Source organism: Mercenaria mercenaria, chromosome 15 (assembly GCF_021730395.1).
Source record: "Mercenaria mercenaria strain notata chromosome 15, MADL_Memer_1, whole genome shotgun sequence".
Lineage (NCBI taxonomy): Eukaryota > Metazoa > Mollusca > Bivalvia > Venerida > Veneridae > Mercenaria > Mercenaria mercenaria.
Genome location: NC_069375.1, coordinates 10,565,755 through 10,584,921, shown reverse-complemented (window position 1 = coordinate 10,584,921; position 19,167 = coordinate 10,565,755). Strand labels below are relative to the sequence as shown.

At 36.4% G+C, this 19,167-nt stretch overlaps 1 protein-coding gene across 1 annotated transcript in view; it reads left to right on the top strand.

Moving 5' to 3' along the window:
- Window positions 1–19,167, top strand: part of LOC123563663 (E3 ubiquitin-protein ligase UBR4-like) — a 148,208-nt gene that overhangs the window by 51,389 nt on the left and 77,652 nt on the right. Inside the window, 6 exon segments of the mRNA XM_053524052.1 lie at window positions 535–625; window positions 9,729–9,864; window positions 13,815–13,910; window positions 14,763–14,881; window positions 17,370–17,641; window positions 18,421–18,484. Of these exon segments, the coding sequence (XP_053380027.1) occupies window positions 535–625; window positions 9,729–9,864; window positions 13,815–13,910; window positions 14,763–14,881; window positions 17,370–17,641; window positions 18,421–18,484 (778 nt within the window).

Sequence of the window (19,167 nt, the reverse complement as noted above, 5' to 3'; positions counted from 1 at the left end):
AACTCCTTACGAACCACTCAATGGCTCTTTATTAACATTTGTCTGTAGCATCGTTGAATGGTCTCTCAGAGTTTTGCTTGAACCTTTGGCGGGGCCTCTAGAGCTAAAGTAGGACCAACTTTTCAACAACTTGGTCTCATCAAATACTTGATGGATCTTCAACAGACGTTTGCATGTACTCCCCTGTTTTGTTGAGATGCTCTACTTATTAAAGCAAAAAATAGATGAGTCTATAAACAGTTTCTTTTCATTGTTTTTATATGCTTGAAAGATGCATTTTGTGTGTGTGAACTGCTTATTCTGGCAACAAAAGAACATTCCAGACAAATTTTACTATTAAAGAAAGTGAGGCCAGTTTTAACATTGATGATTTAACATCTTACAGCAGTCTTTGTTCATTCTTTTTCATATATAATTCATGCATTGTAATAAATCTGGTAACTTGAACTGGTAGCAGTAGATGTGTCATAGATGTTTGTCAAGTCATGTATATTGAATAATAAAAAACTTATTATTCATTTCAATGTTTTCTAGATGGTGTCCGGATGCTGATGGTAGTACAAAACTAGTAGATGTCATGTTTCCACTTGTGTTTGATGTCTCTACAGAATATCTCGCAGATATGGTATCTTATGTTCAAGATATTTCAGCTCTTAAATTCTCCCAAATGTATCTTATATCTAGCTTTCTAATTGTGAAGTAATGTATTTGACGATAACAGTCTGCCCATATAGTGCATTTATATATGTAGTGCATTTATATATGCCATTATTTAATGTCTGTTAGAAGTTGCTATATGACTTACATACCCAGCAAACAAATGAATATCCGTTGAGTTTTGTGAAAAATCTTAGAATGTTTCTTCTAGGCATGAAGGGGGCAATTGGCCGGATATGCCTCCGTGGTCCACTCGAATGTAGTCCATATCAATATATAGTGCAATTTTCCCGCTTAGTAAAGGCCATTTTCATGCCAGATATAAGCTTTATTTGTGCTTGATTGTAAAAAGGAATGTCCGCAGATGATTTTAAGCTACGTTATATGCTTCAGAAGATAATTGGAAGCTGCCTTGTAAAATGAAAGTGAAAGTAGGTATTTCCTGATGTCTACCTACGCAATATTAACGTTTTCATCACGTGTCTCAGTCACGTGACCATGGTTTCACTGCATTATGGTCAACCCCATATTTTTTTGGTATATTTTGATTGCCTAAAGACAGACCTTCAAGACAAGGGTAGTCTCGCAGGAAGTGAAAGGCTAGAAATCTTGATAAAAATATGTTATAAGTTGTTAATTTTGTATAGAAAATAGCAGCGGATGCATTTAATACCTTCATACCTAAAATGAAAAATTCGCACTTCGTGAAAATTGCTTCAACCGATGTAAAACTGGTATTTTCTGATCAGAATTGAGCAATAAGCACCATTTTAAGACAGACATGGCATATTATTTGCATATTTTGGGCAAAGTTGAGATTTTTTCGGAAAGAAGGCAAAATTCTGATTTTTAAGGTGATTCCCCACATCTCAGTTTTGCATCAGCGTCACCATTTTAGGTAAGAATGACAGAAATCGATTATTTTTCGTGTACTTCTAGCTGTTTCTTGCAAACAAATAATAGAAATAAGATAACTAAGGCCGTATGATACTATATTTAATGAAAAATTGGCATTATCTATGCCCCTGACACGTTTTCTGCAGGTGTGGACTGTCTGTCTGAATGGGGCATAATTCCAACAGTAGCCATTCTTTCAAACTGAAAGTTGGCAAAATTGTTGACAATTGACTTACGTACAATAATTGACTGCAACAGAACGATTTTGAAAACCTTGGTATTTCTTATAGGCATGAAGGGGGCAATTGGCCGGATATGCCTCCGTGGTCCACTCGAATGTAGTCCATATCAATATATAGTTCAATTTTCCCGCTTAGTAAAGGCCATTTTCATGCCAGATATAAGCTTTATTTGTGCTTGATTGTAAAAAGGAATGTCCGCAGATGATTTTAAGCTACGTTATATGCTTCAGAAGATGATTGGAAGCTGCCTTGTAAAATGAAAGTGAAAGTAGGTATTTCCTGATGTCTACCTACGCAATATTAACGTTTTCATCACGTGTCTCAGTCACGTGACCATGGTTTCACTGCATTATGGTCAACCCCATATTTTTTTGGTATATTTTGATTGCCTAAAGACAGACCTTCAAGACAAGGGTAGTCTCGCAGGAAGTGAAAGGCTAGAAATCTTGATAAAAATATGTTATAAGTTGTTATTTTATTACCCGAAATTATAACCAGAAGTCAAGTAACATTCACATTTTTACATGTTTATTTGTACATTTCAGATATGAATACAGTCACATATTTCAATTACCGGCGCGTAAGATACTGTAAACAGTGCTAATTTAATCTATGAAATATTCCTTTCAATATAAAAGTTATTATCAATATGTTGGCAGAGTATGGCCACTCCAATGAAAGCTATTTGAAAAACCAGTCGACCGGGAGGAAACCAGACGTACTCGTAAAGCACCACGTCATTGCTCCACGTTACCTGTAGAGCAACAAGCAGCGCCACACGGACGCAAGGGATACCACAGTACACCACAGTAAATTAAACATCCCCCAAAACTCGACGTTACCTGCAAAGCAATGAGGAATATTTAGCGGACCAACGGAGCAAGGCAAAGTACTGTGGTTCTAAGCAACGAGCAAGGCTACAGTACACAACAATATTTAGCGGACCAACGGAGCAAGGCAACGTACTGTAATTCCAAGCAACGAGCAAGGCTACAGTACACCACAATATTTAGCGGACCAATGGAGCAAGGCAACGTACTGTACTTCTAAGCAAGGCAAATACTATAATGAGCAAGGCTACAGTACACCACAGTAAATTAAATATTCCCCATACTCGACGTTACCTGCAAAGTAATGAGGAACATTTAGCGGACCAATGGAGCAAGGCAACGTACTGTAATTCTAAGCGAGGCAAATACTATATGATGAGCAAGGCTATGACATCAGCAAGGCTATGATACATTTAAGCAAGGCTAGTCAGATATTGCCAAGGCGCTAGAGCAATACCTTTAATATACACCGTAACATCCGTACCATCAAAACGTCCCAAAGCACGCCCGATCGCCCCCACGGTCGACAGAATTTTTCCAGGCCCTTAAAATTAGGAGTGACATAAAAAAAATAATTGTATATAAATATGGAAATAATTAACTGGAATTTTAGTAACAAAAATTATACATGTATAAATTCTAAATTGTCCTTTTGATTTCTCATAAAGTAACAGTCCGGAAGAATGATAATATCCTTTAGATCTGTCTGTTTCACAAATTGTTTGTAGCCCAGGAATCCGTTCAATTAATGTCTGTGGAAAGTACCTGGAGTCTGATCACTTCCGGAGTTGGCACCCAATAGCAGCATATTATCTGCAACAGAAGTACTTCACAAAACAGTCAGATTGTCAAAACAGAATTAAAGATACAAAATATAATGAATTGTAGTTTACAACAATCTTTATTATTATTATTATTATTGGGGTGTGGCGGGTGGGCAATTTAACATCGATCTGAAGCGCTAGCCAATACACCTTTAGTTCAACTGAGAAGATTGCACGTGCTCTCGATTTAATATAACGCTCGAGTGGTTCCCTGACGAATAGGCGTTTATCATTCATCTGTTATGTTTAGACAAGGAACTAGAAAACTGGATTACTTGACAACGACGATAGTTTATAGCTAACACACTTAGCAACGAGATAGCTATTAATTTCGGGAAAAAATAAATGTAATTATTTTTAGGCAAAATAATTTTTTATTAATTTTGTATAGAAAATAGCAGCGGATGCATTTAATACCTTCATACCTAGGGCTGTTCCAGGAAAAAAGGCCTGGGGGGGTCGGAACGAGTACCTGTTTTTTTTTCTCTAGGTGGGGGGTATTTTTGGTATTTAAATTTCCTTGGTTGGGGGTGTAATTGGTATTTTAATTCTGTTGGTGGGGGTATTTTGCATACTAAAACATATAAAATGTTTCTTGAGATTTTCTATGCGAGTATATTTTTATCACGGACTCGATATTTATTAATTTGATCGACGTTTTCTTACGCTCAGGGAAAAATGCCGGTATACGTACACGAAACGTACGGAATAGTGCGGTACGCCTAAAGTGCGCAATGGAACCATTTTTATGCCCCCGAAGGGAGGCATATAGTTTTTGAACCGTCTGTCTGTCGGTCTGTCCGCATTTTTTGTGTTTGGTCCATATCTTTGTCATCAATGGATGGATTTTCAAATAACTTGGCATGAATGTGTACCACAGTAAGACGACGTGTCGCGCGCAAGACCCAGGTCCGTACCTCAAAGGTCAAGGTCACACTTAGACATTGAAGGTTATTGCATTCATGGGCGTGTCCGGTCCATATCTTTGTCATCGATGGATGGATTTTCAAATAACTTGGCATGAATGTGTACCACAGTAAGACGATGTGTCGCGCGCAAGACCCAGGTCCGTACCTCAAAGGTCAAGGTCACAGTTAGACATTAAGGGATAGTGCATTGATGGGCGTGTCCGGTCCATATCTTTGTCATCGATGGATGGATTTTCAAATAACTTGGCATGAATGTGTACCACAGTAAGACGACGTGTTGCGCGCAAGACCCAGGTCCGTATCTCAAAGGTCAAGGTCACACATAGACATTAAGGGATAGTGCATTGATGGGCGTGTCCGGTCCATATCTTTGTCATCGATGGAAGGATTTTCAAATAACTTGGCATGAATGTGTACCAAAGTAAGACGATGTGTCATGCGCAAGACCCAGGTCCGTAGCTCAAAGGTCAAGGTCACACTTAGATGTTAAAGGTCTTTTTTCATGATAGTGCATTGATGGGCGTGTCCGGTCCATATCTTTGTCATTCATGCATGGATTTTAAAATAACTAAGCATAAATGTGTGACACAGTAAGACGACATGTCGCGCGCAAGACCCAGCTCCGTAGGTCAAAGGTCCTAAACTCTAACATCGGCCATAACTACTCATTCAAAGTGCCATCGGGGGCATGTGTCATCCTATGGAGACAGCTCTTGTTTTTTTAGGAAAATTATCTATTTAGGAAATGTCATTGGAATGACAATTAAATGAGAATAGATAAAAAGGAAACACAGATACAGTTATAAGCATTGGCGAGTTTAAGTCAGGATAGTACGAATGGACTACTCGACCGATCGGGCGAGTGGTTTTTACGTCGTAACTTTTCCAAATTCAGAAATTACATCAGGCAAAATTACCTGGATTGACTGGAATTTACCCGTGAACTGTAAGCTGGTAATTTTCCATTCCACGAGCACGTGCGCCCTATCGTAATATCTAATTTACGTCGCCGTTACTTTTGTTTATTGACACGTACACAAAAAACGTGCGTAGTGCATTCATTTTTTAATATAATCGCTTCAAGTTTTCAACACCACTTGAGAACTAATACAGTTTGAATTCTATAACAATTTTAATAAGATATCGACAGAAATGTAGGAAAAATTCTTTAAAAACGATCAAAATTTCATATAATGATTAGTAAAATTTCAAACAGCGCGATCTTGATTATTTATTTCTTTCTTAAAGTAAATAAACGATACATACTATGGTAATAAAATTCAGACTTTTGACCAGAAAGTACAAAAAACAATTAAAAAATCTTAAATAATGAAATAGCGGCAGCAATTTAAATACATGGAGTAAAACGATTTTTGGCAAACAGATTTCTGTTAGTGCGGCAGAATGGGTTACGTGACCTCGTGAACGTAAATAGAAATGTGGTTTTAAAATAAAGCAGTACGATGTTGTTGCGGTTTTTAATTAAGAAATAATAAATCTGTTCCTATATTTTATCAGTTAATAAAATATGGGCAGGAGTTTGGATGCGTAGTAATTAAATCACGAGTGCGTAGCACGAGTGATTTAATTATTCGCATCCAAACGACTGCCCATGTTTTATTAATTGATAAAATTATTGGAACAGATTTATTATTTCGATTCTAACAACGCAAATAATTCGGATTTTACAGTACTACATTTTCAGCGTAATACGTCATCCGGGTCATATGCTGTTACAATTTACCCCCTATGGTTAGAAAGTGTTGCATAGCCAATGGAACGTATAGATATTTGTTTCTTTTTTATCAGAATTTTGAGAAGTATTTATAAATTAGTAATCTAACAGCTCGCAAACTAATTATGAACAGAATCATCAAATTAGGCGAGTTGACCCTGTGTTACGAGTGACGAGCTTAACTTTTATATGACGTCACATCAGTATGACGTCATACTTTATGTCATACATTTATGACGTCACCGCTGAATCATAATTGAGCTAATTGAATTTGCTCGTAGAGATCAGAACGTGTTTTACGGTCCTACACATAAGTCAGTATGACTTTTATCATATTTATGTTTTTGAAATGCTGTTTTCAACCGTTTGGCCCTGAAATAATTCGTATGTAATGGAACTGAAGTAGAATCTCTTATGTCACAATCATAGGGGGTGAAATGTAACAGCCAACCATATTTTATCGTAGATTCATGTATAGGAGATTTCGCTATATGTTTATATAGCAATTGCTGCGGATCGTGTTAGAATAAGTTTTAAATGATTCTTTGTACATGTTTTTTTTGATACGACACTTTGTAAGATATTCTTCTCAAACAATAATGTAAATTTCTTGAGGGCAAATAGGTCACAGAGGTAGGCCACTATCATCGTTCACGGTTTGACACATCTACATGTCAGTTTATTCAGGATATTGCACATTCGCTTTTAAAAAAATTAAAGAAAAAACTTTTTTTATTGATTTCTTCTCAACAATTTAAGGAACCAAGAAAGTACGAACAGATAGTGATGTGTCACATGGCACGAAAACATGACGTAATGCCATGACAATCTCGGGCAACTATACCGCTTTGATCTCCACTTCAGATACCATAATAACTGACACACTTCTTTTAGCTCTTGAGGGGGTGTTAATTGATGATGAAAACAAGGCCAGTTACTTCAGTTTATCAACAGAATAATTACCGATAATTGTTAATGTTTTTATTTTTCGCTTTCAACACGGGTCGGGTGGATGATGATTATTGTGTCCATATTTTGGGACACTTTTCAAAATAATAATTTTTCGGGAGAACAGATTGATACAGTTCTTCCATTTTTAGCTCCACTATTCGGAGAATGGGGGGGGGGGGCTATACTACTCGCCGCGTCGGCGTGACCCTTCTTAGTTAAAGTTTTTCGGCAACCTTTGTTTTTCTGTCATATCTTTGTTACTATTGCTTATATCTTACTGTAACTTCACATAAACATTGTCCAGTATACGACCATGTATGTGTATGGGCTGGGCCCATTATACCCAATCCCAAGGTCACCAAGCTTTTGTACTTAGGTTATTTTTAAGGTTAAAGTTTTTCAGCAACCTTTGTTTTTCTGTCATATCTTTGTTACTATTGCTTATATCTTACTGTAACTTTACATAACTATTGTCCAGCATACAAGCAAAGTATGTATAGGAACTGGGCCCATTATACCCAAGGTCAAGGTCACCAAGGTCTTATACTTAGGTTATTTTTAAGGATAAAGTTTTTCGGCAACCTTCGTTTTTCTGTCATATCTTTGTTACTATTGCTTATATCTTACTGTAACTTTACATAACCATTGTCCAGCATACAAACAAAGTATGTGTAGGGACTGGGCACGTTATACCCAAGGTCAAGGTCACCAAGGTCTTATACTTTGGTTATTTTTAAGGTTAAAGTTTTTCGGCAACCTTTGTTTTTCTGTCATATCTTTGTTACTATTGCTTATATCTTACTGTAACTTTACATAACCATTGTCCAGCATACAAAGAAAGTATATGTAGGGGATGGGCTCATTATACCCAAGGTCAAGGTCACCAAGGAGTTATACTTTGAATTATTTTCATGTTAAATTTTTTCTTAAGCTTTGTTTATAGACATATCTTTGGTACTTTAAAAGATAATGACTTGAAATTAAAAGTATTTGTATATAATCATCTGCATGTGTGGCTACATACCCCATAACTCTAATTGTGTTTTTGACAGAATTATGCCCCTTTTGTACTTAAACCTTTTTGCAATCTTTGCTTTCTGGATACTGCTTTAATGCAATATAAGATAAAGACTTGAAACTTAAAATCTATCTTTATCCTCATCATCTGCATGTGTGGTAACAATCCCCATAACTCTGATTTGTATTTTTGACCGGATTATGCCCCTTTTATACTTAAGTTTTTTACAAACTTTGTTTTCTGGACATAACTTTGTTACTATATAAGATAATACTTGAAACTCAAAATATATCTTTATCATCATCATCTGCATGTGATGTAACAATCCTAATAACTCAAATTGATGTATTTGATGGAATTATGCCCCTTGGTGTATCTTCCTTTTAAAGTAGAGGTCTCTTATTCAGACATATATTCCTTTTACTGTCAAATCCCGGAATAGTGGAGCGCGCTGTCTTATGGACAGCTGTTGTTAATTATTTAAGACATAAGTCCTGTTTCTTTGAGTTATATGAAGTTATGATGTCTACAACATCACAATTTATGTGATAGAATTGGAGGTCCACTAAAGTCCACTAAAGTCTGAGCAGGTCTAGTAGATTTTAGCAGTTGGTGGACCTGCTGGCAACTGCTGAAAAAAGTTAGGGTCGAGGCCTGGTTTGTGTCGTAGGATGGGAGTCTAGTACTGGTAGTTCCCAGGAACGATGGTTAGGAAACTACCCGTCTGTATATGACTGAAAAATTGTTGAGAACGGGCGTAAAACTTGAAACAAACAAAACAAACAAGAGAGTCTCAACCCTGACAAGACTCGAACCCACGATATCTGCATCAGTAGGCAGATGCTCTGTACCATGGGACGTCCTTAGAACCCCAGTTGTGAAACATCACCATGTTGTAGGTGTCAGAATACTGTTTTAGAATATAAATAATGGCAAAATGCACCTAATGGTGAAATAAGTACTGTAAGTTGAATTCAACAACACATCAATGAAATTACTTTGTCATACAAGTCAAGAAATTATGTTTGATATCTTTTCTTGACTAATTATATTCATAAAAAAATGAATTTATTTACATAGATATTGACATGTAAAAAATACAAATGAAAACATCTTAACAGCAAAATTCACACAGATCCAATAATTAAAATTCTGTGGGTAGGGGGTATCAAAGCAATAAAAATTCTGTTGGTGGTCCCCCAAAAACAATTAAAATTCTATAGGTGGTCCCCTAAAAATTGGAGCTTGTTCCTACAACCCCCCCCCCCCCCCCCCCCCCCAGGCCTTTTTTCCTGGAACAGCCCTAATATGATCACACATGTTTAATTTGAATAATACATTGTCATGATGATTTCGCATTGACCTTGTAGCAGCCAAGAAAGGAATATAAGGAAAAGAAACTTGGTCCCAGTGGGGCTTGAACCTATGCCCCCCTTGAAAAATTTAAGTCAAGGATAGGTTTATCATAGGAACTAAATACTCTTCAAAAGGAGGTTCACTATTATGGGTCTAATACCTTAAATTGTTTTAGGGAAAGGAGGGATATGAACAGGAAAAAATACCAGAAGTAGATGTATGCAACTTTATATTTTTATGTAGACTCGTTTTTGTGTACATCATGGATATATACCTTTACTTATAACAGATATCTTTCCTGGATGGTTACCTTGGACCAGTAGATGGCGAGAAATTCACGGAGCCGATGTACCGGCATGTGATCTCTGTTTGTCATCGGCTGATTACAGAGTATTCGGACCCTGAGAGGTGTGTATTCCACTGTTGTAAAATATGAGTCTGTGTGAGTGGTTTTTATTATGTAATGTCAACAAAGTGTGACATATGTGGTAAGCATATTGATCATGATCACCAGCACTCCACAGAAGACCTGTCTTTCGAAAAAGAAAGATGTAGTCTTGCTGTTGTCGTAAAACGTTTATGTTGCCCACTCTTGGAGCATTGATTATTCTGCTGGGACTTCTATCTGCAAAGTTGTCGCCTCTAAACAGTTTATCCATCTTCACCACATGAACAAAAGTTTTTCGAAAATGTCCTAGCCAATGACACAAATCGACCTAGGCCATTGGATATCCTAATTAATAAAAACAACCAGTGATTACAAGATTTTTATCATGGTGACTCAGTAATGAAAGTATGGTCAGATGTTACTTGTGATGATATCTTTCTCAAAAACTAGGTTAATGTGAATAAATGAAATCTAGTCCATATAAAAATGAAAAAAACCTAGTGACCATTTAATGCATATTATTAATGGTCTGTTTAAATGAAATGATTGGAAAATGTTCATTTTAAAGAAATATGAGTGGAAATTACGAAATACGTTGTCAAGACGTGAAGTGCAGCGTAAAAGGTCATAGGTCAAATTATAAAAAAATTGTCATTTCAGACGGTTCCATATTTTTCTATCGAAATTTCAAAAATTAGTTCAGCAAACTGATAGAAGATATTCTGACTGTCTAAAGTTTAATGGAGACACTGATAGTCGCAGCTCAAAACTAGGTTCAGTAGAACATAATAAAAAAAACATTGTGACTTCTAGAGCCCATACTCTTTTCATTCATTGATGAAATGGAAATGTTACTCTGATGTAAGGGTCAGTGTGAAACTGGTCAGCAGCTGTGTCCTAAAAACTAGGTCAAGTAAGCTCATCTAAAAATAAGAAAACTTGTACCTCTCAGTAGGCGCCATACTTTTAAAGGTCTTCATAAAAATATGGACAGAATGTTCAACATTTAGATGAACAGATGTCAGACTTTCGAAACTGGTGGCACAGTGCCTTCTAATAACTAAAGGGTCAAGTGTTTCAAATTAACCAAAAAAAAACTTGTGAAAAAATCCTAATGGTCATATTTTGTGCAGATAGTATTGTAATGACAGAACAATGTTGTCCAGAATTATTTATTTGAATGATATCTAGTCAATGATGTCAAATTGTTTGATATGCGGTCAAACTAGTCAGTAGGTTCGTATAAAATAAAAAAAATTACCTCTTAGAGCCAGAAACATAAGAAAGAGTTTCATTGTAAAATAATGTCAGAACTTTCATCCTTGATGATACTAGGTTTGTTGATTGGGTTACACGGTTTTTCAAATAATTCAGTCAGTAGGGCATTTAACCTAACCAGTGCCTGTTGTGAAACCGTCTCGTAGAGCCAATATGATTTCATGGAGACTAATATGAAAATTGGTCTAATTATCCGAGAATCATACGGCCCAGGTTTGAAACTGGGTCGACCTGCCGGTTTACTAAAACTAGGTCGTAGGTCTGTAAATAGAAGGAAAAACCTTGTGACCTGATACAGAGAGAGACTTTAGTGAATTTCTGATCAGAAAATATGTGCTCAGAAATTATCACACTTGGAATAATTCTAAGATCATTGTCGGGAACTGTACAGAGCTGAAATTTCATTCTTAAATATTAGAAAATCACTTGCTCCCTTTTAAAACAGGACACAATTTTCAAATGGACTCATAAAAATGACAGAAGAAATTTACTGCTTGAAGAATTCAAAATAATGTTGTAAAACACTGATCACATGAGTTCCATAATAGTGGTTCACAACTATTCAAATAAGTAGCAAAAAAACGACTCCAAACTCGGATTTAAAAACTGGTCTTTTGGGACAGTGAATCTGTTTCAGCGGACCATCTGTCCTCATTTTATGTAAGTCATACACATATTGTGACTATATTGGTACAAAAAACAGATCATCAATTGACTTACATGATCATTGCCAAAAAATGAACATGAAGCAGACAAAAGAAAGAACCCATGTCTATTATTTTATGAAATTATAGTTGTGGACTTGAAATTAATGTATTGTAGAATTTCTTTATTATGTTTATCCCACACCATTGGGAGTACATATTGATTATTATTCTGTTAATTGACCTCCATGAACCACAAGGTGTGTGCGACCTCTGAAACAGCTTCTCATCCGCGAGTCTTCATCACCAAACCATTGAAGAAAACTGTTTAGCATAAGTTCCTCAGACCAACTGCGCGATACTAGCCACTTCGACCAGGGCACCACTTTGGATTTCATGATGGCCATTGTATACTAACAGATGCATTGATACAGTTTTGAGATGGTGACTCAATAATACTGGAGAAGAATATGCCAATCAGTTATTAGCACTTGTGAATCATTTTCTACAAAAGCATTCAGTTTTAATTTAAAATGAAATGAGACATTGCAGGCCCATTTTAAATGAAATAACTAAATGTGCTACTATTAAAATGTATAAAATAATTATGTCTGTGATTGAAAAGCAAATGAGAAACAAGAGCTGTAAAATCAATTAGATGGAAACGATTACTGTAAAAGCCGCTTGTCAAGTTGGAACGTGCCAAAGTAAACAAGGTTGACTTTTTAAAAGCAAAAATGTTCATTTCAGCTTGATAAATGTTTTCTACGAAATATGAAAAATTGTTGTCCCGCAACAAGTTGAAGTGGATTTGTACTGTTAAGTTTCTTGTGACGCACTTTGTCGTCTGCAGCCTAAACAGCCTTTGACAATCTTCTCTCATCATTGAAAATTTAATGAAACTCACAAGTTAATACAAATCCACATTTGCTCTGTGGCATGTTAGGTTTATTAGAATGAAAAAAACCTAAGTTACTCCTACATGTTTTAGGGATCTGGATAAAACTAGAGATTTACAAGCAGCTTGATAGCTACCTTACATGAATACCTGAGCAGAGCTTTTTAACCCTTACCATGCTAAATTTCTATAATGAACTTGTCCATCTTCCAGTGGGTCAGTACCATTAACTTTTTAAAAGGGGTGCTTATAAAAAGATACTGACTGAATAGTGAACAGTGCAGATCATGATTAGACTGCACAGATGTGCAGACTGATCATGATCTACACTGGTCGCAAAGGCAAAACCAATCGTCCATCATTGAAAGGGTTAACCTGCAGAAAGTGGGGCAAGTGTTTCAAGTGGATAGTCTTAACCACTTAACCATGGAGGCAACCCGAACTTGCCTGAAAAAGAATCCTAATGTAATATTATTGTGCAGATACAAGATAGTTTGATTAAAATGACAGAAACTGAATTTGTCTTGTTCACAGATGGGATTAAAATTATATTTTGACATGATGGATATCTCATCAGCATTTTAATTGATGTAAAATTGTTTTGAGTATGTACAGGATATACATGAGTACATTGTGTGTTTGTTGATTGAAAATAAAAAAAAATACATTCTTTGAATACCAGGAAACAAGTAAGAAAGAGTTGTCAGTTTTGTAAAAAATGAAGTGTTCAGTGGAACTTTTACTGGCAATACTTTGTAAAGTAGGAAGGGAGAATGTTTATAGGCAGTTGGTATTGAAGAGCCTGATACAGAAGTATAGAGACTGTATAGTGAATTTCTGTATCAGAAAGTACCGGTATTGCTTGCAATCAGGAGAAAACTATAGCACTGGAATAAATCTCTAAAACATACCACCATTGTCAGGGTTAAGCTACCAGGAGCTGAAATTTTCATTCCTTAATTTTAGAAACATTCTTAACAGATTAGCTTCCCCTTTTTGACAGAACGCAGACACAACTTTAAAATGACACCTCATAAAAAAATGGAACACAGAAGAAATATTACTGACCATTTGAACAGAAGTTCAAAATAATTTGGTTGTAGAAAACACTTGCTATACAGTATTTTCCATAATGTGTTGTTACACTGATTGACCTGTATTTTACAGATTTGACAGCTTTGTTACTGTCGTCTGCTAAAGAGAATCTGTCTCCAAACTTCGCCGGCAATGTGCTGAAATTCTTTAACAGATTGCTTCTTCTTGGTAAGTCAGAATGAATTGTTTGCAGTTCGGACCAATCTGTCTCATTTCTAATTTTAATCGTGATAGATCAATAGTCAAACTATATTTGTGCTGATTTAGGTGTGTACCTATAAAAACAGCAAGTCAGTTCAGTTTCATACTCTCCTAATGAAAGACAAAGAATATGGAAATAACAGACAAGAACATGTAATCACACAGAAATGTCTAGTTGTATTTATGAGTCCACAACCTTTATTAGTTTGTGGCACTGAATTAGAATAGATATGTAGATTTTCTTTTGGATGTGTTCTATGCAACTGCCTGATAATGTTTGTGTAGGTATATGATTATTATAGATTATTATTGATAATAATATGAGCCGTGCCATGGGAAAACCAACATAGTGGGTGTGCGACCAGCATGGATCCAGACCAGCCTGCGCATCCGCGCAGTCTGGTCAGGCTCCATGCTGTTCGCTTTTAAAGCCTATTGGAATTGGAGAAACTGTTAGCGAACAGTATGGATCCTGACCAGACTGCGCGGATGCGCAGGCTGGTCTGGATCCATGCTGGTCGCACACCCACTATGTTGGTTTTCCCATGGCATGGCTCATATGTTATAAGCATTCCGAACATTTTCTTGAGAGGGATATTGAATTGTATGACTGTAGGAGAATGAATTCAGTTTCTTTACACAAAATCAGTTAATTGCATCTTGATTGAATCATATACATTCATACAAATTCATTCAGTTTGCATGAAATTTAAAACATTGAAAACATAGTAACATTTCAGGTCCCATTTTAAATGAATGGAGATTGAAATTGTGTATCTATTAAGAACTTTTGTTACCATATTTTGCTTTCTCGTGCAGCTGATGGGAATAAAAATAGCCAGACATACAAGGAGCTGTGTAAATCACTGTGTACACTGGCAGACACGGATGTCACTGTTCTACAAGCCTGGCTCTCCAAGTTTGTTGTACTGCCAAAAGTAAGATATCAATGGGCTTGAACCTTTTATTGAAAACAAATTTTAAAAGTGTTTCTATTTCATCTTGAATAAATGTTTTTAGTGATACATTATGAAAAACATTTGTTGTACCCCCCGACAACAAAGTTGTAAGTGGGGGTATACTGGTTTCAGGTTGTCTGTGTGTCCGTCTGTCTGTCTGTCTGTCCGTCTGTCTGTCCGTAGACACAGTCTTCTGCACACCATCTCTCCTCATCCCCTTGACACAATTTAATGAAACTTCACACAAGTGATCAGTAACAACAGTAGTTGTGCATGGGGCATGTTAGGTTCTTTCAGATAAAAAAATTGCAGAGTTACGGGACTTTGTTTTTTGTTACTATACTATATACATAGACACAATCTTGTGCGCACCATCTCTCCTCATCCCCTTGACACAATTTAATGAAACTTCATACAAGTGATCAGTAAGAACAGTAGTTGTGCATGGGGCATGTTAGGTTCTTTCAGAAAAAGAATTTGCAGAGTTACGGGACTTTGTTTTTTGTTACTATACTATATACATAGACACAATCTTGTGCGCACCATCTCTCCTCATCCCCTTGACACGATATAATGAAACTTCACACCAATGATCAGTAACAACAGTACTTGTGCATGGGCATGTTAGGTTGTTTCAACGACAAAAATTGCAGAGTTACGGGACTTTGTTTCTTGTTCACATACTATGTACATACAGTCTGCATATGCAGTCTTGTGCGCCCCTAATCTTCCGAACCCTTGCACACAATTAAATGAAACTTCACACAAGTGATCAGTATCAACCCTAGTTGTGCATGGTACCTTCTTTTAGATAAATATTCTGCATAGTTATGGGACTTTGTTTTTTGTTGCTATACTGTATACATACAGTCTATATACATACAGTCCACATAATTATGCAATCTTGTGTGCGTCAAATTGCAATGTACTGTGTCAGTGCATGCAGGGGGTACATTCATCACCTTTAGTGATAGCTCTAGTTTGAACTATTCTATAACCTTGTACACCATCTCATTATTGGATTGTTGAATAGATCTGCGGCACCTGTTTGGTTCTAGTTTCAGTATTAACTCAAGATTTACCCTTACCGTGCTAAATTTCTATAATGGACTTGTCCATCTTTCAATTTGTACAGTACCACTTACTATTCAAAAAGGTGTTCATTGAAAATTTACTGACTGAATAGCAAACAGTGCAGACCATGATCAGACTGCACGGATGTGCAGGCGATCTTGGTCTGCACTGGTTGCAAAGGCAAAATCACTTGCCGACAGCAGGCTAAGGGTTAAAGCTATACAGCAAGGAACATAAATTGATGGTTATCTAAATACCAGTACTTTGAAATTAATATTTCAGGGGGACTGATTTCAGTAGATTTTGTTGGTGAATCAATCCATTAAATTAAATCCCAACCAAAAAGCTAAATCCCCATTTATTTTATATTCAAAATTTGAAATCCGTGAATTTATATCCCCACAATATAGCTTTTTAGGCTGAAACCAGGGTATTTCATGCTAGTTAAATGAAATGATTCCATGTTAGCAATTTTGGTGCCAAAAAATTTAATTTTAGTCATATTTCAAAATTCTTCTTTCAGTAGAAACTATCATTTCTCTGTTTTTAACCTCAGTTATTCGAAGAATAGTTAGAGCTGTTGCACTCATCCATTAGGTGCGCTGGTGTCCCAATTTGTTTTTGTATGTAAGCTGGTATCTCAGTACCCACTAATGGGACTTGATTGAAACTTCATGCACTTGTCCACTGTAATTATCTGAGATGCAGTGCTTAGTTAACATCTGTTTTGCATTTTTGCAAATCTGTTTTGCATTTTTGCAAGCCTTTTCAACGTTTGCATTAATTCGGTAAACCTACTTTAGTGACAAGGCTGTTGAATAGTCAAGCATTGCTGTCTTCTGCCCTCATTTTGGTTTACATGGGTCTGATTAAAATATAAAAAATGAAAATTGTTTCACTTCCCATTGAGGTATATTTATTATTAACTCAAGACAATAATTTCTTCTACTTACTGCTGATTTTGTTCATTTAAAAAGTTGGCAAAATATTTTAGTCTAGCTTTACTCTAAATTGTTGCCCTGTTTAAAAATACATTTCATAGCAGTATGCTTAACCCTTAGCTTGCTGGTGGCAAGTGATTTTGCCTTTGTGACCAGTGCAGACCAAGATCAGCCTGTACATCCGTGGTCTGCACTGTTCGCTATTCAGTCTGTAAATTTTCAGTGAACACCCCTTCAAATAATAAATGGTACTGCCCAAATTGAATGATGGACCAGTCCATTTTAGAAACTTAGCAGGCTTAGGGTTAAAATTAAAGTCATCTTACCATAGTACAATATTTGTTAAGCTAATTGAATTTACCAATAGTCTATGAATAAGTCCCTTTAAAATTCTGTTTCGATAACATCAGCAAAAGACAGATGATGGTCTGTCAATTATGATGTTATTACAGGAGACAGACGAGGAAGCATTGAGCGAGAATCGTCAGCTATTACAGACATTTACCCTATACCTGGTCAAATCCAACAGCCCCGTCAGTGAGGCTGTGCCCCGTGCCATACTGCAGGCTCTACTGCCCCTAGGGGAAACACTGTTGTCCTCAGCAACAGGGGAGACAAGCGGGTTTCCAGAGATCATGGTTGTGATGCATACACTTGCAGCTAGTGGGAACGGAAGTGGACATCGTACTTTGTTTCAGGCTGCCACAACTTGGCTACAACTCTGGTATGTGTATACTAAAACAATAATACTATTATACTATAACAATACTAAAACAACCTGAACATAAGATTTTATTCTTTTATGTATTTTGCCAAGAAACTGGTCAAATTATTTGCTGTTGCATATGTAGTAAAAATTATTTAGGTTTAACTCTTTTTGAAGTAACAAAAAAGAAAGCTTTATCTATTAAAACTAGTACTGAGGTATATTACTTGCCCCTCTATCTGTGGGTTCAGGACCTTGCTAGGGGAGTATAATTCTTTCATGTTGGGAAGCTATCCAGCTGGTTTGCAGAAGGATTATGATTCTAGCCAGTTGCCCACCTGTGCTTCAAATAATGCTGGTAGGGGTACTTTAGGTTTTCATCCATGAAAAGCTGGAAAGTCACCATATGACTTACAGTAGTGTCAGTGAGACATTAAGCCTGGTAAGAGCAGAATTGACTGCTGTCTCTTCCATTTGAAACCAGGTAGCAGTCACAGAGGTTAGTTAAATTGAGAAAGAAGCAGTTTTGTTTAAGTTTATTTACAGATAAATATTGTTATTTAGTTTGGTGCGTTAGAACAGAATGTAAAAAGAAATACGAAAAATGTACTCTGGAGTTTTGTCTCTTTGATATACATCAAGGTTATTGTTGCTAAATTATAATCTTTTACTGCTTAGTTGTTTTAATTACACTGTAGATATGTCAGTGAAATTCTAGATTATAGGTGCCTGCTTTAAAAAAGGAAGTTTTTAAGTTGTTTTTACTAGTGACAAATAATGATATTTTATGTTTCCAGCAAAGTTCATGTTGCACAGAAAGATGTTCTGGAAAAAATGCTACTCAACAGCAAGTCAGGAAAGGTAACTTGTTTTGTAAAGTTCAGTGTAATGTCCCACTGGGTGGGTAGCTGAGATGTTGAAGTATTTGTAAACTTGATATGTAAAAGCTTGTGTAGAATTTCCTTTTTTTAGCTCACCTGAGCACAAAGTGCTCAAAGGTGAGCTTTTGTGATCACCCTGTGTCCGTCATCTGTCGTCGTCGGCGTCAACAATTTGACTGTTAACACTCTAGAGGTCACAAATTTGAGCAAATCTTAATGAAACTTGGTCAGAATGTTACCCTCAATTAAATCTTGGATGAGTTCGATATTGGGTCATCTTGGATCAAAAACTAGGTCACCAGGTCAAATCAAAGGAAAAGCTTGTTAACACTCTAGAGGTCACAGTTTTGGCCAAATCTTAATGAGACTCGGTCAGAATGTTACCCTCAATAAAATCTTGGACGAGTTTGATATTGGATCATCTGGGATCAAAAACTAGGTCACCAGGTCAAATCAAAGAAAAAGCTTGTTAACACTCTAGAGGTCACAATTTGGGCCCAATCTTAATGAAACTTGGTCAGAATGTTACCCTCAATAAAGTCTTGAACAAGTTTGATATTGGGTCATCTGGGGTCAAAAACTAGGTCCCCTGATCAAATCAAAGGAAAAGCTTGTTAACACTGTAGAGGCCAAATTTATGACTGCATCTTCATGAAACTTGGA